Source organism: Orcinus orca, chromosome 17 (assembly GCF_937001465.1).
Source record: "Orcinus orca chromosome 17, mOrcOrc1.1, whole genome shotgun sequence".
In the NCBI taxonomy this organism is placed as follows: Eukaryota; Metazoa; Chordata; class Mammalia; order Artiodactyla; family Delphinidae; genus Orcinus; species Orcinus orca.
In genome coordinates, this window is record NC_064575.1 from 41,374,884 (window position 1) to 41,397,736 (window position 22,853).

General features: G+C 36.2%; 1 protein-coding gene across 8 annotated transcripts; it reads left to right on the top strand.

Moving 5' to 3' along the window:
- Nucleotides 1-954: 954 nt before the first annotated feature.
- Nucleotides 955-21,620, top strand: OSGIN2 (oxidative stress induced growth inhibitor family member 2). Of its 8 annotated transcripts, none has more exons than XM_049700242.1 (7): nucleotides 956-1,306; nucleotides 4,587-5,002; nucleotides 8,839-8,993; nucleotides 14,397-14,533; nucleotides 15,089-15,280; nucleotides 17,809-17,900; nucleotides 20,321-21,620. In XM_049700242.1, the coding sequence occupies exons 2-7, from the start codon at nucleotides 4,899-4,901 to the stop codon at nucleotides 21,354-21,356; spliced, it is 1,716 nt and encodes a 571-aa protein (XP_049556199.1). In that variant the 5' UTR covers nucleotides 956-1,306; nucleotides 4,587-4,898; the 3' UTR covers nucleotides 21,357-21,620. The 8 variants fall into 8 exon arrangements, with proteins under 8 accessions (XP_004286450.1, XP_049556199.1, XP_049556201.1 ...); XM_049700244.1 differs by having other exon boundaries at nucleotides 956-1,267; nucleotides 4,587-5,255; XM_049700245.1 differs by having other exon boundaries at nucleotides 956-1,267; nucleotides 4,587-5,255; nucleotides 8,886-8,993.
- The last annotated feature ends 1,233 nt before the right edge of the window (nucleotides 21,621-22,853 follow it).

The window sequence follows — 22,853 nt, forward strand, 5'->3', positions numbered from 1 at the left end:
TAAAAAATTATTTAAAACCAGAAACTTACGTATCCCAGATTTTAACTGCAAAAATAATTAGCGCTCTTTGGAAAGAGGGATAGAAAGACATCTCTATATAACAGTATATGCAATTAATCACTTCTCCCAGTTTTTTTCCCCCCCTTCATTTCTTGAAAATACCGAATGGGAACACTCATTACTCGGTACTTTCTAATTTTTCTTGCATTATAACCACCTGGAGGGACTTAAAAAAATACACGTCCCTGCCCTTTCCCCCTCCATGAAAGGTACTCAGTGAATCTGGGGCGGGGCTGAGCACCTGTATTTTTAACCAGCGATGCCACTTCAGGAAGGGGGGCCTCAGTCGGAAAGCCAGACTTCCCCCATCAGAACCCTTGGGGTGGGGCCCGGGCACCCATGGTTTGATGAGTTCTCTCAGGCGATTGTGAGGCAGGGTCAAGAACGAAAAGCGCGCGCAAGCTCCGGGCGTCTGCGCCCAGGCCAGCGCGAGGTAAGGCGCTAAAGTGGTTTTCGTCGAGCGGGAATCTCGGTCTTGCCGGGCGTCCTCAGTGAGAGGCCCGCGTGGACCGACTCTGGAGACACTGGGGTGCTCGGGTCGCAGAGGCCGCGCATCACGCAGGGATTTCCCCCTATCCGTCCCGCTACCGAGGTTAGTAGCTCTTCCTCTTCCCCTTGTCATCCGGCACTCAGGACGCACATCCTCCCAGCCTCGCCAACCTCCCACGCCGCAGGGCGCAGGCCGAGGCCCGGACCCCAGTAGCCACCGCCAGCCGTCTGGTGGGCGGACTGCCTCGGCCCCCCGCCCTCTCAGCCAACACTTCTTCAGGCCGGGCCCCTCGCTCTGGCCGCGGCTCCACCAATCCCGGGCCTCGCCCGCCGCCACCGCCTCCGCACCTGCGAGGAGGAGCCCGCCCGCCTCCGCCGCAGCCGTCGCAGCGTCCCCGCCCCGTTCCGCCCCCTTCGCGGCGCCCAGAGATCATAGGCCGCCGGCGTCCGGCTGCCAGTAGTCGAGGAGCGGAGGTCGCTTTCCTGAAGCGGGCTTGGGTGCTCCAGAGCCCGGCCGGCTGCTGAACCGCAGCTTCCGGCAGCCGCTGCAACGGCTAGGCGCGGGGCGCGGGCGCCCCGAGGACCCCGTAACCGGGCGGGCGTCCTGAACGGGCAACCCCGCCGAGGGAGGTGGCCGTGGCGGTCGCGCTCGGGCGCCCCGTGCGCCGCGCTCCATGCCCGTGTGGTGCTGCCGCTGCTCCCTGGCCGGTCATTTCAGGTGACTTCTCCACCGTGGAAGAAAAGGGGGCAGGCGGAGGTTAGAGTGCTGCGGGGCCCTGCGGCAGGGCAGGGGCCGAAATGGGTAGAGGCCGCGCGGGTTAGGGAGTCGGGGACGGGTCGGGGGTGGAAGGCAAGCGCCTGAATTGCAGAGGCCTCCCGCCTTGGCTGCTGCTTCCTCCTGGTTCCTTTCTAGTCGAGGTTCCCCGCCTTGGCTCCTGGCTCTGGGGGACTCTCCTCTGTTGTCCCCTTTTCCTCTCCCTGGACCGTACTAGTCACGGGACTGCGGGACCGGCTAGGCCCGGATCTAGTCGGTTACGGCGAACTGAGACTTAAAAGTACTGCAAAGTTTTAGTGAAGGGTTGTGAGGTTCTCCCAGCCCCACACACACCTTAAACATTTTTTTTTTCTTAAAAAAAAAAATCTAATAACGTAAGTTACTGGGTTGAAGGGAGGCAGGGAGCTATGTTTAAAATGTGATGTTCTAGCTACAAATATGTTTCTGACTTTTAAGATGTCAGTCATTGTAAGTCATATATATTGTAGAAATTTGAAAAATGTCGCGATTCTAGACTAACATTATGAGGAACGTTTTTAGGGGTGATACGGATAATACATTTTAAAATAAAAGTTTATTTACTAGATCTAGCACAGTTGGCCAACATTTCATTCAGTTATGGAGAGAAAGACCGAAAGCAATTTGAAACTAGTTTTAACCTTGTGGTGAAGAAAAGATAAGCTTAGCGAAGACTTTAGTGAAGTGCCTTGCCTTATATATACACGAATGTGCTAGAATAATGATATGCAAAACTTCTTTTGTAAAATATGAAATTCTGAACAGAGTTCTTAAATTGGGCTGCATATATAGACTTTAGGTGGCCAGTGAACTTGGATGTAAAGAAAGGTACCAGGAATTTTCACTCAACTTTAACCAAAATCTGTTTTCTTCAACTGTGAATATAAGCAGTAAATCACAGTAGTATTTGTGACTTTGTCATCAATAGAAATCACAAATATTTTCATACCACATTAATTGTTGCAGATACCTAGAAATACTGTTTATTTATTTCTTCAAGATTACAGTAATTATTTTACATCACTGAACTTGTTATTTAATACAATAGAGGAATACATAAAAACATATTCCAAGTTTACTTTTTAGTTTCCTTGTAAATCCTGTTATGTGTTTAATAATATTATTCAAAGAAGAGGTCCAGAGGCTTCACCAAATTGCAAAAGGTGTGTAAGGCACAGAAAAGACTCAGAATTCCTGTTGAACTAGAGCAGCAATCCAGGCTTGCCTACCTTCTCAGTGAGTTTTGTAGGAGTCTCTAAATTCTGGATATTAAAAATTATTTTATGTAATAAACTGCTGGATATTAAATTCTAGGCAAATTTGTGTGGTGCTACTTGACAGTGATTTGAGAGTATCAGATCCACTTTGGAGAACTTTAGAAAACAAGTTCGCCTAGTGAAAACTTGTTAAACTGAAGCCCCTGAGAAAATAATATGCTTTTTAGAAAGTACTGTCCAAAAGCCTTTTGACACCTTTTGGTACAGTTGAATTCTAAGGACACAGCTTGGGATTCATACGTGTTCAACTAACCCTAGGTAGTAAATATCGTGTGCTTACGTCCTTGTACAGAAATGTGGAGGAGGAGGTGAAAACAATGTATTTGCTATATTTTGATCTTGAGGGATAAGGGAAAACAAGCCTGCTAGCCAAAGAATAAAAATTGTGATTGATAAACCATATTTCCATTGTATAAACAGCTCTATCTTATCTAAAATTTAAAAAAGAAAACGTTTATTTAATAATTAAAACATTTCCTTAGAAGAAGGTTTATAATTTACTAGCACAATTTTTTTTTTTTGAGTAATCTCATTAGGAGCACATTTTAAAACCAATAGTGACAGTGTCTACATTTTGGATCTTGCCTTATATCTGAAAGAATAAATATTGTGAGAGAACTGTCTCCTAACTTTCCAAGGAAGAAAACTTCCATACTTCCTGTTCTAGAAGATAAAGAGTGTGACTGACTTCCTTTGTGACTTTAGAACCTTCTTTTCTTATGGTAATATCAATTTGGTAAAAATCTAAGCTCATGCTTCCAAAGACTAAACTCAGGTAGTAAAGCATTTCATTTTGAAGGATCATTTAGAAAAGTATTGCTGGTGTGAGAAAAGTGTTTTGTTATTCAAATATTATGTCTGTGCCATCCTTTTAAATTTGTTTTGAGTCTTTGGACCATAATGTTTCAAAAACACAACATGGAAGGCATCTAAAATCATCTGAAATTTCAAATAGTCTTCTAATTTGATGCCTAAGAATAAGGTTAACTATTTCTGCATATGTGTAAAGTGCTGTTCTTTACTATTCCTAAAATTTAATTATATTGTCCAATTTACTGCCTCAAAGGAAAAGTAGATTTTTTTAAAGTAGATTTTTTTATTACTCAAGTACTTGTTTTAAATAGAACAAACATTCAGCAAATTGGATATCTGCAGTGGAAATTTTCACTGTTCATAGACCTGTGAACACAGTATGCATATAGTATGCATATACTGTAAAATATGTACAGCAATACTAAATTTATAGTTTAGACTCTGAATTTTTTAGAAAGAATACTTACTAATAGGTCTTTGTTTCATTGTTGCTTTATGTAAATTCAGTGAACCTTATTTTCATTTCTTCTCTTGGTTCAGTTTTTCATGCCTGTGTTAAACCAGTATTTATCAAGTACCATGCAAGTTTATTACAAATAGTTTATACCAATATTATGGATTATATACACAAAGATTATACCTATGACCAGTTAGTAGAAAATCAGAACAAATTACATATACTCTGGATAATTAAGATAAGCTAAAACTTTGGCTGTATATACTCTACTTGAGTCTTGGGAGAGACTAGTGTCAAATTGCTTGAGGCCCACACACACACAAAAAACCTACTAGATCTAGTAAATGAATTCAGTGATATTGCAGAATACAAGATCAACATACAAAAATCAGTTGTATTTCTGTACACTTACAATGAACAATCTGACAGTGAAATTGATAAAACAATTCAATTTATACTAGCATCAAAGAGAATGAAATATTTAGGAATAAATTTAGAAGAAATGTGAAAGTTGTACATTGAAAACTAGAAAACATTGAAAAGAATGAAAGGAGGCCTAAATAAATGGTAAGGAATCCCATGTTCATGGATTGAAAAGCTTAGTATTCTTAAGATGGCAATAATGGCAATATTCCTTGAATTTATCTACAAATTCAGTGTAATCCTATCAAAATCCTAGCTGCCTTTTTTTTTTCAGAAATTGATGAGCAGATCCTAAAAGTCACATGGAATTACAAGGAACCCAGAATAGCCAAGACAATCTTGAAAAAAGAACAAAGTTGGAGGATTCACACTTCCTAATTTTACAACTTACTACAAAGAAACTGTAATCAAGACAGTGTTACGTTGGCATAAAGATAAACATAGATCAATGGAATAGAATTGAGAGTCCAGAAATAATTCCCTTCATTTGTTGTCAGTTGATTTCTGTGGGATCCCAAGACAAAAGGGAAATATCAGTCTTTTCAACAAATGATGCCAGGACAGATGAATATTCACAAGCAGAAGAATGAAGTTGGACTGCTACCTCATACTATATATAAAAGTTAACTCAAAATGTATGAAAGACCTAAATTTAAGAACTAGAACTATAAAACTCATAGAAGAAAACAGGTTTGTAATCTTAGATTAGGCAGTGCTTTCTTAGATATGACACCAAAAGTACAGCAACAAAAGAAAAAAATAAATTGGACTTGATCGAAAATTAAAACTTTTGTGATTTAAAAGACAATATAAAGAAAGTGAAAAGACAACCCACAAAATGGGAGAAAATATTTACAAATCATATATCCAAAAAGGGACTTGTATCCAGGACATATAAAGAATTTTTTTAACTCAACAATAAAAAAGACAGCCCAGTTGGAAGGTGGGCAAATAATTTGAATTATTCTCCAAAGAAGATACACAGATGGCCAATAAGCACATGAAAAGATGCTTAACATTATTAGTCATTAGGGAAATGCTAATCAAAACTGCAATGAGATGCTACTTTACACCTACTAGAGTGGCTAAACTAAAAAACACAAAAAATAACATGCTGGTGAGGATGTGGAGACATTGGGACCCTCATATCACTGGTGGGAATGTAAGATGATGCACACTTGGGAAAATAGTTTGCTAATTCCTCAAGATGTTAAACATAGCGTTTACGGCCCAGCCATTGCATGCACTCCTAAGAGAAATGAAAACATTTATCCACACAAAAATTTATATGAATGTTCATAGCATATTTGTAATAGCCAAAAAGTGGAAACCATCCAAATGTTTATCAGCTCATGAGTGGGTAATATACAATGGAATATTATTCAGGCATAAAAAGGAATGAAGTACCAATATATCCTACCACCTGGGTGAACCTTGAAAACATGTTAAGTGGAAGAAGCCAGACACAAAAGGCTACATAATGTATGAGGAGTTCCATTTATTTGAAATTTACAGAGTAGGCATCAGTAAGACAGTAGATTAGTGGCCGCCAATGGCTGCAGGGAGGGAAGAATGAAGAATGAGTGCTAAGGGGTGCAGCATATACTTTTGGGGTGATAAAATTTCTCTGAAGTTATTGGTAGTGATTGAAAAACCTTGTGACTACTTAGAACCCTGAATTGTACACTTTAAAAGGGTGAATTTTGGACTTCCCTGGCAGTCCAGTGGTTAAGTCTCCGTGCTTCCACTCCGGGGGGCGTGAGTGCAGTCCCTGTCAGGGAACTAAGATCCCACATGCCAAGTGGTGCCGCCAAAAAAAAATAAATAGAAGGGTGAATTTTATATGTGAATTATATCTCATTAAAGGTCTTTTTTTTTAAAGCATTACCAAGTTCCCTCTATTTATTTACCTTGGTTTAAGGCCTGATCAGATGATCTGTTGTTTTTCTGATGTTTTTGAGCTCTTGAAAACTTTGTCTTTCTTGATAGAAGCCTAACAGAGGAGGCATTTTATTTCTAATTGTCTTAACCTCTTTTTTCTTAAGTATAAACCAATTATTTGAGAAGACTAGTCCAGTGTAATGAAAGATCCTTGTAAAATGTATAGTCGGGGTTGGTGGTGGTGGGATGAATTGGGAGATTGGGATTGACATATATGATTGGGAGATTGGGGTTGACTAATATGTATAAAATAGATAAATAATAATAACTTGCTGTACAAAAATAAATAAAATTCAAAACAAAATGTATAGTCAATTTATAGAATTGATAGCTATATTAAAATTCTGAGGCCTGCAAGAAAAAAAAAAAGGTTTCTTGAGACATCTTGACTTAGAATATTAAATGCTTCTTAATAAGTTATTAAAAAAATGAATTCTACTGTACCTTTAAGTAAAAGTGATTTGGAGTTTAAGCCAACACTTCTAGCCATGATTTTTTTGCTCTTAAGGAATTTAAATATTAAATATTTGTTTCACAGTGTTTATTTTTAGACTTAAGAAACTGACCAAGGCATTTTAGATCATTGAGTTTTGCTTATAAAATCAAATATGGTAGTAACTGCTAAAGTACCTTCATTCAGTCATTCAGAGGATTATCAGTTTGCTCTCAGAGTGTACAGGATATCAGATAATATTCAAGTATCTAGTTTAATATTTATATAGTCTCAAGTTGACTCTAACCTCCAGCATATCTGCCCTTTTATTAATGTGAAACACTTGTTAGGGTTTGAAGAAGGAGACATCTTTTTAATTATCAGAATCTTAGAGTGATGATCATTTTTATTAATTAAATTCCAGGTTATATATATGGAAGCAACAGTGTTTGAGATAGGGATGTCAGGAGGAGACTGGCCATGATGTCTGCATCTCATGAAAAAGAACTGTGGCCTTTACAACCACCATAATATTAACGAGGCCTGGATACCTAAAAGGACTAATCAGAAGCATCCAAAGGAAGCTGGGGAACCTGTCCTGGGCACACACTTTGGAGAAATATCAGGGACAGGCTCAAGTATAATATATCCTTGTTGAGTTCAGTTGTCAAGAAGCAGAAGGCAAGACAGCCAGTACATCTGGATCTGATCAGTGGTGGGAGTTGGAATGCTCTGAAAGGGATGGATTGAGCATAAGACTTCTTTCAGGGGCAGGCTTGCAATGTGAGGAGGGGCTTTCCTAAGTAGCCATATCCAAAGGGTATCAGTTCTGGCCAAAAGGGGCCATGTATTGTTAGGGGAGCCCAATTACTGGGGGTGGGAAATCTATCAGTGTATCCTGGGGAACTCTGCCCTATCCTGGGGTAGTTCGGGAACTTGGAAGGTTATAGGGAAGCAGAAATTTTGGTCTCTGCCTAATTCTTTCCATGTGTCATCCTCGCCCAAGGATCAGTGAGTCCTATGAAATAACTGATCCATTCCCATGTTTATCATTTTAGGAATAGTAATAAGCACACTCACCCACTGGTCAGTACTGTTTAATATTTTCAGACATTGGCCTGTTTCTGACTATATGAAAATGAAAAATAATTCAGGAATTCTGTTCTGAAGTTCTCTCTAGTATAATGCAAAATTAACTGTGTTCAAAGGATACTCCATTTATTACATGAGCTTGTCAGAACGCCAAAACTAGTTTCTAGGGAGGCAGTTGGGAAAGAAGGTAGACTGGAAATTAATGTTAAGATCTTTGCATTTTTCAGTATCTCTTTGAGAATAAGATGTATAAACCTTATTTTTTTACCAAAATGCACCATTTGTAATATATAAGTTCAGTAACTTTTCCTTAAAGTATTATGTGACTGTTTTTTCCCAAATATACTACCTCTATTGCACTCATCTTTTTATTAATGAGAAAAAAGTGAATGAGAAACTTTCCAGTCCTAGGAGATCTCAGAATTATAAAAATCCCTAATACAATGTTATGTCTTTGGTCATTAAAAATAGCTTCTTATTTAAGACTTGCCTTCAAGGCATTAAAGAGACATGAGCAGCTACATTCAGCCCTCCATATCCACATGTTCTGCCTCCATGGATCCAACCAACTGCAGATGGAAAATATTTGGGAAAGAAAAAATTCCAGAAAGTTCCAAAAAGCTAAACTTGAATTGGCTGCATGCAGGCAACTACATACATAGCATTTACATTGTATTAGGTGGTATAAGTAATCTAGAGATGGTTTAAACTATGTGGGAGGATGTAGGTAGGTTATATGCAAATAGTATGCCATTTTATATAAGGGACTTGAGGATCCATGGATTTTGGTATTTGGGGAGTGAGGGTGGGGTTCTGGAACCAACCCCCCTTGGATACCGAGGGACCACTGTATTTAGGATTTCTAGCAAAGTGGTGTACATTGACGTGGCTAAGGTACTAATTTGAAAGCATTAATCAAAAGGATTTCCTTTTCTCCTTTTATGGAACTATTGAATATTTTATGGCCTAAATAAAATCTGAATAAAGACAGATTTTTATAAAGGCTATATTGACTGTATATCTGTTGTTTTGTTTTTGTTCCATATTTTCCTTTTAAAAGAAACTATAGTGACCCTGAAACTGAAGGAGAGATTTTTAATTCCTTAGTGCAATATTTTGGTGATAATTTGGGGCGAAAAGTTAAAGCTATGCCATTAGTTGAAGAAACTTCTTTACTTGAAGATTCATCAGTGACTTTGCCTGTGGTAGTAATAGGTAAGTTTTATTGCATTTTTTCTCTTAAAATTACAGTTCTGATCCTTACTGCTTTTATAAATGCACAGTTGCATAGCATAAGTTCTTAGGATTGTATTGAAAAGTATTCTTAGGTTGCTTAATATTTTTAAATAACCAATAACCAAATCCTTGGAGAGAGGAATTGGTTGATCTGATATTAGATTCTGTGTTAGAATAGAACATTTTTTCATTGAAGGGTTGATATTACTCTATTATTTTAAAATATCAGTAGTCTATCAGTTGTGTTACTTATATGACAGTGTCATGATAATGATGATAACCAATGTTATTAGAGCCCTGTATAGAGCATTCTGTGTACATTATTGGATTATGCCTTAAAACGCTATAGCCCTCTGAGGTTGTAGGGTATGGACAGACAGGGAAACTCAGTAGTTGAGTAACCTGTGCAAGTTAGTAGTCAGTGCTCAGTTAGTAAAGAACATTATAGTACTCTACAGTTAGGTTTATAATATTTTAACCATATGTTACTATTGTATATCTATTGTACCACCTCAATAGATAGGTATATAAGATTAAAAATTAAGTTATTAATAAAACCTAATTCAAAATTATAAAATTTTATGATTTTGTTTTATTGCATGTATTTAATTACCTGTCATATGTATCTTTAATATTCAAACTCATGAAGTTTGACAAGTACTATAGTGTGAAACCAAGCCAAAGGAAGGAATTATGGGACATATGTACCTTGATGGCATACAACTTCCTTAGTTTCTTTGACTTGTTTCAAGTTAATGGAGAGGAAAGTCCTGTGCTCTGTCTGGCATATTGACATCTCTCCATAGGAGATTCAGTAAAGGAAGGAAGGAAGGAAAGCAAGATAGTTCTACACTAGATTCCCCTCTAGGGGAGCTGACAGTGTTTGCAGTATTTCTCATCCAAGATATCTTGGAAACTAAATCTCACGTTCATTTCCCACTTATATCCAACCCTGGTTTTCCATCCTGGATGTCTTGCCATAGGCAAAGGAACCTATGTCTTCTTGTTCTAGTTGGGCTATGGCAGGGTCAGAAAAGGAAAAACTACTTTCATCTGCACCTTACTTCCCCCAAAACAATCTGTTCCTATTTTGCCTCAGCTAGCCAAAGCGTAGCTTAACCTCATGTATATAGGGCTATTATTGCTGGCAGTAGCACTGCCAGCTGATCATAATAAAGGGCTAATTTCCTTAATGTATGTAATTGGTTTTCTGTTGCTGTCATAACACATTACCGCAGACCTGGTGGCTTTAACAACATAAATGTATTTAACTGTTCTATAAAACAGAAGTCCAACAGTGGTCTCACTGGGCTAAAATCAAGGTATCAGCAGGGCTGCATTCCTTTTGGAGGCTCTAGGGTAGATAGAATGTTTCCTTGCTTTCCCAGTTTCTAGAGGCTAGTATTCCTTGGCTCCTGGACCCCTTCTGCATCTTCAAAGCCAGCAGTGTTGTTTCTCTTTTAACCTTTCATAGTTATGGTTCCTCCTTACCACAGGTGGGAAAGGGTCTCTGTTTTTAAGGACTTGTGTGATTAGATTGGGCCCACCTGGATAATCCAGGCTACTCTCTCTAGCTCACGGTCCTTAATTTAATCACATCTACAAAGTCGTTTTTCTCTGTAAGGTAACACGCTCAGGTTCTTGGGGTTAGGAATGGGAAATCTTTGGGAGTTGGGGCACATTCTGCCTGTGTATATATTTCTCTATGAACTGTTTATTTGTATTCTTTTTGTATTGTCTTTTGAGTGTTATTTCTTTTTGATTCTTTGAGATATTAACTCCCACTATTTTTCGTATAGTCAGTATTTATTTTAATAGGCTTTATTTAGAGCAGTTTAAGTCTATAGGAAAATGAAACAAATTACAGAGAATATTTCTGTAAATACTCTCCCAACCCCCTTTTATACCTTTTATTAACATCTTTATTATATATTCCTTTTCTTCTCCTTCCCAACCCCCTTTTATACCTTTTATTAACATCTTGCTTTGGTGTGGTACATTTGTCACAATTGATGAACCACTGTTTTTATACATTATTATTAACTAAAATCTATAGTGCACATTAGGGTTCACTCTTTGGGTTGTACAGTTCTATGGGTTTTGCTGGGTGTATAATGTCATGTATTATAACATCATATAAAATAGTTTCACTGCCCTAAAAACCTCCTGTGTTCCACCCATTAATCCTTTCCTTCAACTATCAAACCTTGGTAACAACTGATCTTTTACTATCTCTATAGTTTTGCCTTTTCCAGAATGTCATATATATGGAATCACTGTATGTAGCCTTTTCAGACTGGCTTATTTGACTTAGCAATATGCATTTAAGATCCTTCTCTCTGTCTTTTCATGGCTTGATACTCATTTCTTTTTATCACTGGATACTATTGCATTGTATGGATGTTTCAGTTTATCCATTCGCTTATTGAAGCACATCTAGGTTGCTTACAGTGTTTGACATTTATGAGTAAAGCGCTGCAAACATTTATGTGCAGATTTTTGCATGGCCATTAAGTTTTCAACCCACCTAGGAGTGTGATTGCTGGGTCATATGGTAAGACTATGTTTAGCTTTTTAAGAAACTGTCAAATTGTCTTCCAAAGTGACTGTATCATTTTGCATTCCCAGCAACTATGAATGAGAGTTTCTGTTGTTCCACATCCTTGGAAACATTTGATACTGTCTGTGTTTTGGGGTTTAGCCATTCTGATAGGTGTGTAGTATCTTGTTTTAATTTGCAGTTCTGTAATGATATACAATGTTGAGTAATTTCTCATATGCTTATATTCCATCTCTATACCTTGAGGTACAGAGCTTTTCCCTACTTTTTAATTGATTGTGTTGGTGGTTTTCTTATGGTTGAGATTTAAGAGTTCTTTGTATATGTTAGAAACAAGTACTTTATCAAATACATGTTTTGCAGATATTTGCTCCTAGTCTGTGACTTGCCTTTTCATTCTCTTAACAGTTACTTGGCAGAGCGTAAGTTTTAAGAAGTCCTGCATATCAGTTTTTTTCTTTCATAGATCTTGCTTTTGGTGTTATATCTAAAAACTCATTACCAAACCCAACGTCACCTAGATTTTCTCATAGTTATTTTCTAGATGTTTTATAATTTTATGTTTTATATTTAGGTCTATAATCTGTTTTAATTCATTTTTTTAAAGATATAAAGTTAGTATCTAGATTCACATTTTTTACATGTGGATGTCCAGTTGTTCTAGTACCATTTGTTGAAAAGATTATCCTTTCTCCATTGCATTGCCTTCGCTCTTTTGTCAAAAATAAGTTGACTGTATTTGTGAGGATCTATCTCTTGGCTGTCTATTCTGTTCCATTCATTTATATATTCTTTCATTTCCATACTGTCTTATTGACTGTAGTTTTACAGTAAGATGAAGTTGGATGGTATTAGCCCTAACTTTGTTCTTCAATATTATATTGGCAGTTCTGGGTCTTTTGCCCTTCCATTTAACTTTAGAATCAGTTTGCCAATATCCACAAAGTAACTTGCTGGGATTTTTATTTTGATTGCATCAAATCTGTAGATCAAGTTGGGAAGAACTGACATCTTAACAATATTGAATCATTCTATCCATGAACATGGAATAGCTTTCCATCAATTAGATATTCTTTGATCTCTTTCATCAGAGTTTTGTGGTTTTTCTCATTTAGATCTTATGTGAATTTTGTTAGACTTATACCCAAGTATTTCTTGCAAATATAAGTGGGGTTGTGTATTTAATTTCACATTCTACTTGTTCATTACTGGTCTGTAGGAAAGCAATTGACTTGTATATATTAACCTTTTTCATGCAACATAATTGCTTGTTACTTCCAGGAGGTTTTTTTTGGTAAATTCTTCGGGACTTTTGACATAGATAATCATGGCATTTACAAACAAAGACAGTTTTGTTTCTTCTTTCCCAATCTGTATACCTTTAATTTCCTTTTCTAGTCTTAGTGCATTAGCTGGGATTTCCATTAAGGTGTGTGATGAGTAGGAATGGTGAGAAGAGACATCCTTTTCTTGATCTTATAGGGAAAACCCCCCTAATTTCTCACCATTAATTATGATGTTAGCTGTAGGATTTTTGTAGATACTCTTTGTCGAGTTAAGGAATTTCCCCTCTGTTGTTTGTTGAGAGTTTTTACATGAATAAGTGTTGGGTTTTCTCAAATGTTGTTTTCTATTTCTGTTGGTATCATGATTTTTCTTTAGTTTTGTCTCTTTCTTTTTGATTCAAGGAAATTAGCTCTTTACCTCAGATCTTAACTCCCAGTATTTGCCATTTAAAAAAAGTTTTATGAAGTCAAATGGTTTATTTTCCTTTCTGTCTTCTGAGTTTTGTGTTGTACTTAAAGGCTTCTTGCTACAGCATTATAAGTAGAAATATTAACCTCTTTCCTAATATTATGATGTTACTTTTCATGTTTATATCTTTGAGCTTATTTTATTTGGGGCAAAATATTAGACAAGGAACAGGATATTTTTCTGATGGCTTACAGTTGTCCCAGATAGATTAAATTTTTGGTAGATGGATATAATAGAGAAGTGGCAACCCAGACTAAAAGAACTACAGAAATCAAAGTAGTTGTTGGAGTTCAACAACAACAAAAAATCCAGTTTGGTTTTGGGTAAAGGATATAGAAATACAGGAGGGAAATTATTAAGAGGTGGGACTTGAAAGATGGTTGAGACCAGAACATGGAGAACACTGGATAGAAGAAACAAGCAATGAAGGGCTTTGGGTAGAGTGGGTAACATAGCGCGGGTAACATAATGAGAACTCTGTTATGAGAACTCATTTGAATGTAGAATGTGAAATGATTTGAAGTAGGTGAATCTTGAAGAGGAACAAGAAGAGATTTTTGTCTTCTGAGTGAGAATATATGAGTGAGAATAACAAAGGCAACTGAATGGATATAGGTGACAAAATACGTTTAAACCAGAACCTGATTAACTTAGGATTTTCCTGGTAAGTATCATACCAGCAAAGGAATGAGGTTTAAAGGAGAGGCCACCAAAATGGAAGAACTCATGAATTTGCTTTTGAACACATTGTGATTAAGTTATTAGTGGTTCAGTGAGGTGAAGAAGTGGCATATGGAAATTTGGGATATATTTTTGGGGTAAGAGGTCAGCCTAGATATCTAATTTTGAGGGTTAGTAGCATAGAGAGTTGAAGCTTTGAGTAGGTGAGACTCCCAAAAGAAAATAGGAGAGAAGACAAAAATCTTCTCCTGTGAATACTTGGCTTTGAGAGTTTAGAGAAAGAAGAATTGGTGAAGGAGAAAAACCATCTGTGAAACAGAAAAGCCAAAGAACATGAGTATTAAGATGCAAGATACACCCCTCTCCACCTTTTTTTTTTTTAATAGGAAATGGACCCTCAGGAATCTGCCTTTCTTATATGCTGTCAGGCTACAGACCATATTTATCATCAGAAGCAATACATCCAAACACAATCTTACATAGCAAATTAGAAGAAGCGAGACATCTTTCCATTGTCGATCAGGTATTATTTTTCACATGTTGATGCTTTTAAATTTATTTATACTGAGACAAGGTTAGTTTTCTACTATATAAGCATTGTATTTCTTAGCTGAAAACCTTTTCTTCTAAGTAACACCTAACATTTTAATTTTAGAATTGTAAATATATTCTGCTGAGTTGCTTCCATTTATTTTCCTGAATTAATTAGAGCAGAATTTCACAAATTATTTCCTGATGGAGTTTAATAGGTGCTCTATGCTCTGGTAAGTTTGGGAAATGCTGCTTTTTATTATTAGAGTGTCATGGTAGACATAGTAAGGCATACTAGCATATTAAAGGCATCTTCAAGTTTTATAGTAAAATGATCTGATTAGCTTTTTGAAACCCAACCTTTTCCCGTACTTATTTGACCAGAGAATCTATTAAGATCTCAAGGAATGTCAGTGTTTTGTAGCACACTCTATAGGAAATGCTGGATTACAATAATGGTCTTCACTATTATTATGTTAGCCGGAGTTTTTTTTGTTTTTCCAAATTCTATCTGCCTTTTTTCTTTCTTTAAAAAAAAAAAATTCAGGACTTAGAGTACTTGTCTGAGGGCCTTGAGGGTCGATCATCCAATCCTGTTGCAGTACTTTTCGACGCACTTCTTCATCCAGATGCTGACTTTGGGTATGATTATCCATCCATTTTGCATTGGAAATTGGAACAGCATCATTATATCCCTCACTTAGTTCTTGGTAAAGGTCCACCTGGTGGAGCTTGGCATGTGAGTATATTTTCCTTAGCATTTTAGTGAATGTGAATTATTATACGTCATCTTGATAAGACCATTTTGATTCTTAAACATTATGATATAATATTATATATGATGATTACCACATCTTTATCTGAGAATTTTAATGTGTTTGGATAAATATGAATTAATTACTAGTAGAAATTAAGCCAAATTTGATTAGTGATAATGTCTTAGAATAAGTGTTTCTCTAAGAATTATACAGAAAATATTTCAAGATGTTTTGCGTAGTACAACATTTTTAATTCATTTATTCATTGTAGAGTTTACAAAATTTCACACAGTATTTCATTCTAATATGTATTATTTCCCTACATTTTCAAGATCTTAAATGAAAAATGTAAAAGAAAAAAGTTTGTATTAGTCTGCTTGGGCTGCTAAAATAAAATACCATAGACTGAGTGTCTTAAACAACAGATTCACACTTTGAAGGCTGGAAAGTCCAAGATCAAGGTGCCAGATGATTCAGTTTATGGTGAGGGCTCTTTTTCTGGCTTGCAGACAGCTGCTTTCTTGCATATCCTTATGTAGCAAAGAGAGTGTGAACTCTCTTCTTGTAAAGCCACTAATCCTGTTATGAGGGCATCAGCCTCATGACCTCATCTAGCCCTAATTACCTTCCAAAGGCCCCATCTCCAAGTGCCATAACGTTGGGGGGTTAGGGTTTCAGCATGTGGATTTGGGGGGTGATACAATTCAGTCCATAGCAGAGGTTAAACCAGAGGACTATCAACATAAAGATTCAGCATATTTCATTAGCGGGCAGCAACTAATAATTATTCTTCACTCCTGTGTCCTTAGCAGTTAGTACAGTGTCTAGTGTGTGGTGAGTGCTCACTTGTACAAATAAATGTTAAATAATTTTTGCTGTGTTATGAAATAAAGACTTCATGGGAATTTTAACTTTAAATATCAAATCTTTAGTATAAACTTCAGTTGGATATTCCTATATTAGTGCAATGTTATATGGCTAAAAGTTGTTTACATTTATCAAACGATTGTTTCAGAGTATTTGGGGACTTTATAGATTATATCACTGACTTTTTCATCTTAATTACCTTTATAGTAATGGATAGCAACTATCAAAATATCTGTGCCTTTTAGCTTACATGTTTATATTTGCTTTGTTAATAAGTAGCATTCTTAATAAAACTGCATTTATTGGAAAAGCCATAATATATTTTTTAAGTTTTTAGAGAACCTTCTATAAATTCCTGAGGTTTTATTGTACATATATATTTTCTGCTTGGAAAAATGTGCAGGCAATATTTGATCTCTGTTACTTCATTTCTCCCACTTACATTCAGGAAAGTTAAAGTATGGATAAGCCTTGATTACTAAAAACATATTTGAATCAGTGCTAAAGCGATATATACCTGAAACTTGGTTCTAATCCTAGTATCAGGCCCAGCCTGCTTCAAAGCAGTGGCAACTTGCTACATTCTCTTCCTGTGGTGATCTTGTACTGTCACAAATAATATGACTTTATAAGCCGTAGCACATAGTAAGTGCTCTGTAAATGTTAGCTAATAATAATAACAAGTCCCATTCCCAATACTGGGCTGTGTAGAAACAGGACAAGAAGTGTTCAGATAAAAGAAGGCATAGCCTAAAAGAGTTGGTTGAAAGAGATCATTGGGAAAGGTGCTTTTGGCCCTTGGGCTTTTCTTGCTTTGTACTGAGCAAAGTAGAAGTAGGGCAAGCTTGAAGGGGCTCACTTCCTTAAAGGCAGCATTAGCCTCAGCAGTGAGTCTGTTCTTAATCAGGCAACCACTAACTTATTTCCCTAGTTTTAGAAAGCGATGCCTGCTATATTGAAACCAGCTTAGACTTCACAATCATAATTGATTGGGGTGGGGGGGAAGCCATTTTGCTGCCCATTTAAAAAAATTTGTTGGGCTTCCCTGGTGACGCAGTGGTTGAGAGTCCGCCTGCCGATGCAGGGGACGCAGGTTTGTGCCCCAGTCCGGGAGGATCCCACATGCCACAGAGCGGCTGAGCCCGTGAGCCATGGCCGCTGATCCTGTGTGTCCAGAGCCTGTGCTCCGCAACGGGAGAGGCCACAGCAGTGAGAGGACCGCGTACCGCAAAAAAAAGAAAAGATTTGTTAATAATATTAAAATGGAAAGACATTTAAAGCGTTAGAAATGAATGAACTTTTCCCCTTTTGTTTAAAATGAAAATACTGATTTGCTCCTCTAACACGATATTCTGCATCTAATTATGTTGATTATAGGCATTGGCTAATATTGTAAATCTGATTTATAAATATATAGTTACATGAAAGAAGGAATATAGATACTACCAAGTGTTGAAAATATTTGAAAGTTAATTGGAATAAATTTCCAGAGGTGATTTACACAACCATTTAGGATTTATTAGAGCTCTGCTTATCCAGACTTAATTATAGTAAATGAGATGGCTTTGGTTAAAAAAAAAGAAAAAAAAACCTTGTTACTGATAAAATGTGTTTTTTGATTGTACATTTTTTATTCAAATAGAATATGGAAGGCTCGATGTTGACAATCAGCTTTGGAAATTGGATGGAGCTACCTGGACTTAAATTTAAAGATTGGGTATCTAGCAAACGAAGGTAAAGATAAAACTATTAAAATTTTGGTGTACAATGGGAGTCTGTCAGCAAATCTCAAACTAGCTGTGATCCTGTCTTAGATGAATAATATTGATGCATGTGTCTTTCAAATAAAACCTCTTTGCAGCAGTGGTTATGAGCTAGTTTCTATTTAGAGATTTTATAAAACTAAGCACACAGAAGTAAGGACTTGTCTACAGATTGTTAATCATAGTTTTATCCCACTCTCCTGTTAAACCACTCTGTTTTGTTACTTTCTTGTCCACCTACATATCCTTTCCTTATTTACTTATTTTTATGAGTGGATATATATAACTTATTTTTATGAATGGATATATAACTTCATGTATGCATATCTCATGTATACATACCTAAAGTATTTGACTTTTCAGAGTAGAAGAGTATATATAATGAATAATTTTAAAACGCTTAAGATTTATATGATCTGAAGAGAAACCAGAATATATATAATGAATAATTTAGAATGATGGAATAAAATAGAATCCGTGATGTGATTGCCTACTTGGCTGTAGAGGTGAATATTTAATAAGAATACTAAAATATGAGAATAGAAAATATGAAAATCCCCTAACACAACATTGTAAAACAACTATACCTCAATGAAAATTAATTTTAAAACAAAGAAAATATGAAAATCTCAACTTGAAAGAATAAAAGTTTATTTTGTATTTATTTGGGAGAAAGAACCCAAAATTTAAAAAGAAATATGAAAAGCCCTATCATTTTCAAGCCATTTTCATTCCTATAGATAGGAACTACTAATACACAGAATCTACTCTACTTTGCTGCCAGAAACAATAAATTAAAGCAGGAAGTTACTCAACCTTTGTTAGAACAGGGCTGTAATGTTTGAATGCTTGACTTTCTGCTAGATAGAAACCATGTTAATCTACAGTAATTATCCTTAATTTAAGAAGATTTAAGGAAAGTAAATTTAGACCAGAGTAAATTTAAACCTTTCAAATATGACTTTTGGGTTTTTAAAAAGGAATTTTATATGGGTTTGAAATGTTAAGTTGCAAAATCAGGCAAATTGTACAAGTTCTTGATTTTCATAAGTAAGAAAGTGAAATTGCTCAACATATTTTTCCCTTTATGATGTGGGTAAGAAAGGGAAAGAAAGCTTTATGATTTACATACCAGAGTGTTCATCCTTCTAAATTGAGCATATTGTGTGTTTAAGTAATATGTGAAAATGAATCTTGTGATAAATATTAGCTTTAGTTCCTGCCCTTGCATAGTGTTAAGACTCTTAGACCTCTAGAGATTGGCAGGGTTTAAATCCTGACTCTGTACCTTCTAATGTTATGACCTTGGTCAAATAACTTAAACTAGCTATCAACTTCCTAGTTTGCAAAATGAAGATAATAATAATAGTAACTATTACATAGGGTTTCTGTACAAATTGAGAGTTAATACATTCTAAATCTTAATTATTAGTCATTAAACTTTGAACTTCTTCCAGTTACAAGTTACACTGAATTATGTGAAATGATTTGGTGTTTTTTCTGGGTTTTCTTGGCCCCACTGCATGGCTTATGGGATCTTAGTTGCCCAACCAGGGATCAAACCCCGGCCCTCGGCAGTGAAAGCACGGAGTCCTTACCACTGGACCACCAGGGAATTCCGATTTGGTGTTTTTATTTCTACTTACTTCTAATTGGGGCATTGTTTAAGGATACTAATGCCCATTGCTTTAAATTTCAAGTGAAAAATAAAAGATGTATTAACGTGCTTTTTTCATAAAGAGCAGCTTATATTTATAGATCTCTTTATGAGTAGGAAAACACAGAGAGAGAACTGTTATCTACTTAAATATGATTTTGTTCAGCAAAAGACTGATCTGAATTATTTTTGGTCATTAGGAAAACAGAAAGCAACTTATTAAAAATCGTGTCTAGATATTATGTTTGAGAAGTATATGTATTGCAGTCAGACCTGTAATATCTCGATGGTTGTAAACAATTCAGTCAATAGTTAAATAGAATACAGACTGAATAGTATAGCTATAGACTGAATTATTTAGATTACAATTGTGACATAGACTAAAATAGTCTAATTTTCAGATATCCACATTTTAATCCATTTATTTAATAAAAGTTTATTGATAAAGGCAGCTAATCTGAACAGATACTTATACAAGGCATTGGGGAAACAAAGATGCATTAAATACAATCTCTACCCTTATGGGACTTCCTCCATTGATAAACTAATTTATTAACATTTTTAAAGAAAAGGAAAGGCTTTCTTTCTTTGTAAAGTGTTATGGTAAGTGTTAGCTTTAGCTTGGACAGTCCAGAGGAATTAAAAAGATGTAATAGTTTACTAGATGGAGAAGTGCTAATCATGGAAACTAAAAGTATTATCCTCATAGAATATATTTCCTTTTCTTTTTATAGGAACCTAAAAGGGGATCGAGTTATGCCAGAGGAAATAGCTCGCTACTATAAACATTATGTAAAAGTCATGGGTCTTCAGAAGAATTTCAGAGAGAATACTTACATTACCTCTGTGTCAAGACTCTACAGAGATCAAGTTGATAATGATGGTCAAGACAGAGATATTTCAACACAGCATTTACAGATAGAGAAGTCAAAATTTACCAAGAGAAACTGGGAAATCAGGGGTTATCAGCGAATAAGAGATGGTTCCCATATTCCCTTCTGTCTCTTTGCTGAAAATGTAGCTCTGGCAACCGGAACATTGGATTCTCCTGGCCGTTTGGAAATTGATGGGGAAGATTTTCCTTTTGTGTTTCATTCAATGCCTGAATTTGGAGCCGCTATAAGCAAAGGACAGTTGTGTGGCAAAGTGGATCCAGTGTTAATTGTAGGTTCTGGGCTTACCGCAGCTGATGCAGTACTGTGTGCTTACAACAATAATGTCCCTGTGATTCATGTATTTCGCAGACGAGTAACTGATCCAAGCTTAATTTTCAAACAGCTTCCCAAAAAGCTTTATCCAGAATACCATAAAGTCTATCATATGATGTGTACTCAGTCATATTCTTTAGACTCAAATCTTTTATCTGATTATACCAGTTTTCCTGAGCACCATGTGCTTTCCTTTAAGTCGGACATGAAATGCATTCTTCAAAATATCTCTGGATTAAAAAAAATATTTAAGCTCTCTGCAGCAGTAGTATTGATAGGTTCTCATCCCAATCTGTCCTTTCTGAAGGAGCAAGGGTGTTACCTGGGCCACAACTCAAGCCAGCCAATCACATGTAAGGGTAATCCTGTGGAAATAGATGCATATACATATGAGTGTGTTAAAGAAGCCAACCTTTTTGCATTGGGTCCTTTGGTTGGAGACAATTTTGTTCGATTTTTAAAGGGAGGGGCACTGGGTGTTACACGCTGTTTAGCTACAAGACAGAAGAAAAAAAAGCAGCATTTATTTGTTGAAAGAGGAGGAGGAGATGGGATAGCTTAGAGCAGGTTTACAAGTAATTTATATGAACACTTTACCATTAAAGATTTTTAATAGTGGTTTTACAGTGTACTGGCTTGAATTTTCTGAACTTGAATTAACTGAGAGAGCCTCAAGCTATAGTAACTATTTTTTAAAGTTACCAGAATTTGGTGTCCTAATTACATTATAATGTATCAAAGGTGTCAATTGTCAGACAAATAGAAACACTGCCAATTTGGTATACTTTAAGTTCTCACTTAACTAAAACATTCTTTTCTTCCAAGACTTATTTTTTGTGATCATTGTTGCTTATTTATGTTTGATTACAAAATATGACAGCATTGAATCTATAAAACCACAGTCATTAGGCCAGAGGTTTCCCTCACTTTATATATTGGGTCACCTTGCTGCTCATAGGGTGGTTCAAAGATAGCATCAGCTTCATTTCTGGCTTGTTAGAAAGGTAGACTCTCAGGACCCACAACAGACTTACTGAATCAGAAATTACATCTTAATGAGATCCTCAAGGAATATGTATGCTTATTAAAGCTTGAGACACACCGGTCTAAAAGAAAATGGGATGTAAAAAGGTACAGATAGATGCTGAGGGTGGGTGGAAGTAGAGGGCATATACTACTCAGGTTTTATTTATTTTGAAATTATCAATTGTATAAATCTAATTTATTAACAAATATGGGCTTTTAAAATTTTTATTGTTGAAACCTTGACAGGTAATTCATAGTTTCAGCTTCTAATTTAAACAGTCCAATAATGTTGGCATATACTGAGACATCCAGGAACCTGCTGAGATATTTTTTAGAGATATATTCTCTAGTTAACTAGCATAATACTATTTGCAGTTCAGTAAATTTTGAATGGAACAATTTATTCCTTTGTGAACACTGAGTTAAGTTCTGTCACTGAAACTTAAGATATTTGGGCATAAGTACTTATAATATTGCAATACTTTTTGAGTATTACCAGAATTATTAAACATTAAAATTGAAAAAGTTAAAACCTGTCTTTTCTATTCTCAAGGTGATTACTTTGAAATTTGTTCACTGGAGATGACATAGCATTTAATCCTTTGGTTATTTATTGAATTATGTTCTATCTTGATTTATATTTAGGTGTGCTTAATGTCTTGTGTTTTCATGCAGATCCCCAGAAATTTAGTATTAGACAAGAAAAGTGTTACTTGTGAAGTTCTCCATGGCAAATTGAATTTCTGAAGTCTTTTTCTCTCTTTTTTTTTTGGTAAAATTTATTTCACCTGGAATGTGTTTATTCAAAGTCTATTTCTATTTTATTTATTTATTTATTTATTTATTTATTTATTTATTTATTTATGGCTGCATTGGGTCTTCGTTGCTGTGCACGGGCTTTCTCTAATTGCAGTGAGTGGGGGCTACTCTTCATTGCAGTGCGTGGGCTTCTCATTGCTGTGGCTTCTTGTTGCGGAGCACAGGCTCTGGGTGCGCGGGCTTTAGTAGTTGCGGCTCGCGGGCTCTAGAGCGC

Excerpts from the sequence above, each read along its gene's own strand:
- OSGIN2 (XM_049700242.1), top strand. The coding sequence starts at position 4,899 with ATGAAGTTGGACTGCTACCTCATACTATATATAAAAGTTAACTCAAAA. Across the intron at positions 5,003-8,838 it reads AAACTCATAGAAGAAAACAG|AAACTATAGTGACCCTGAAA; the intron begins GTTTGTAATCTT and ends TCCTTTTAAAAG. Across the intron at positions 17,901-20,320 it reads TGGGTATCTAGCAAACGAAG|GAACCTAAAAGGGGATCGAG; the intron begins GTAAAGATAAAA and ends TTCTTTTTATAG.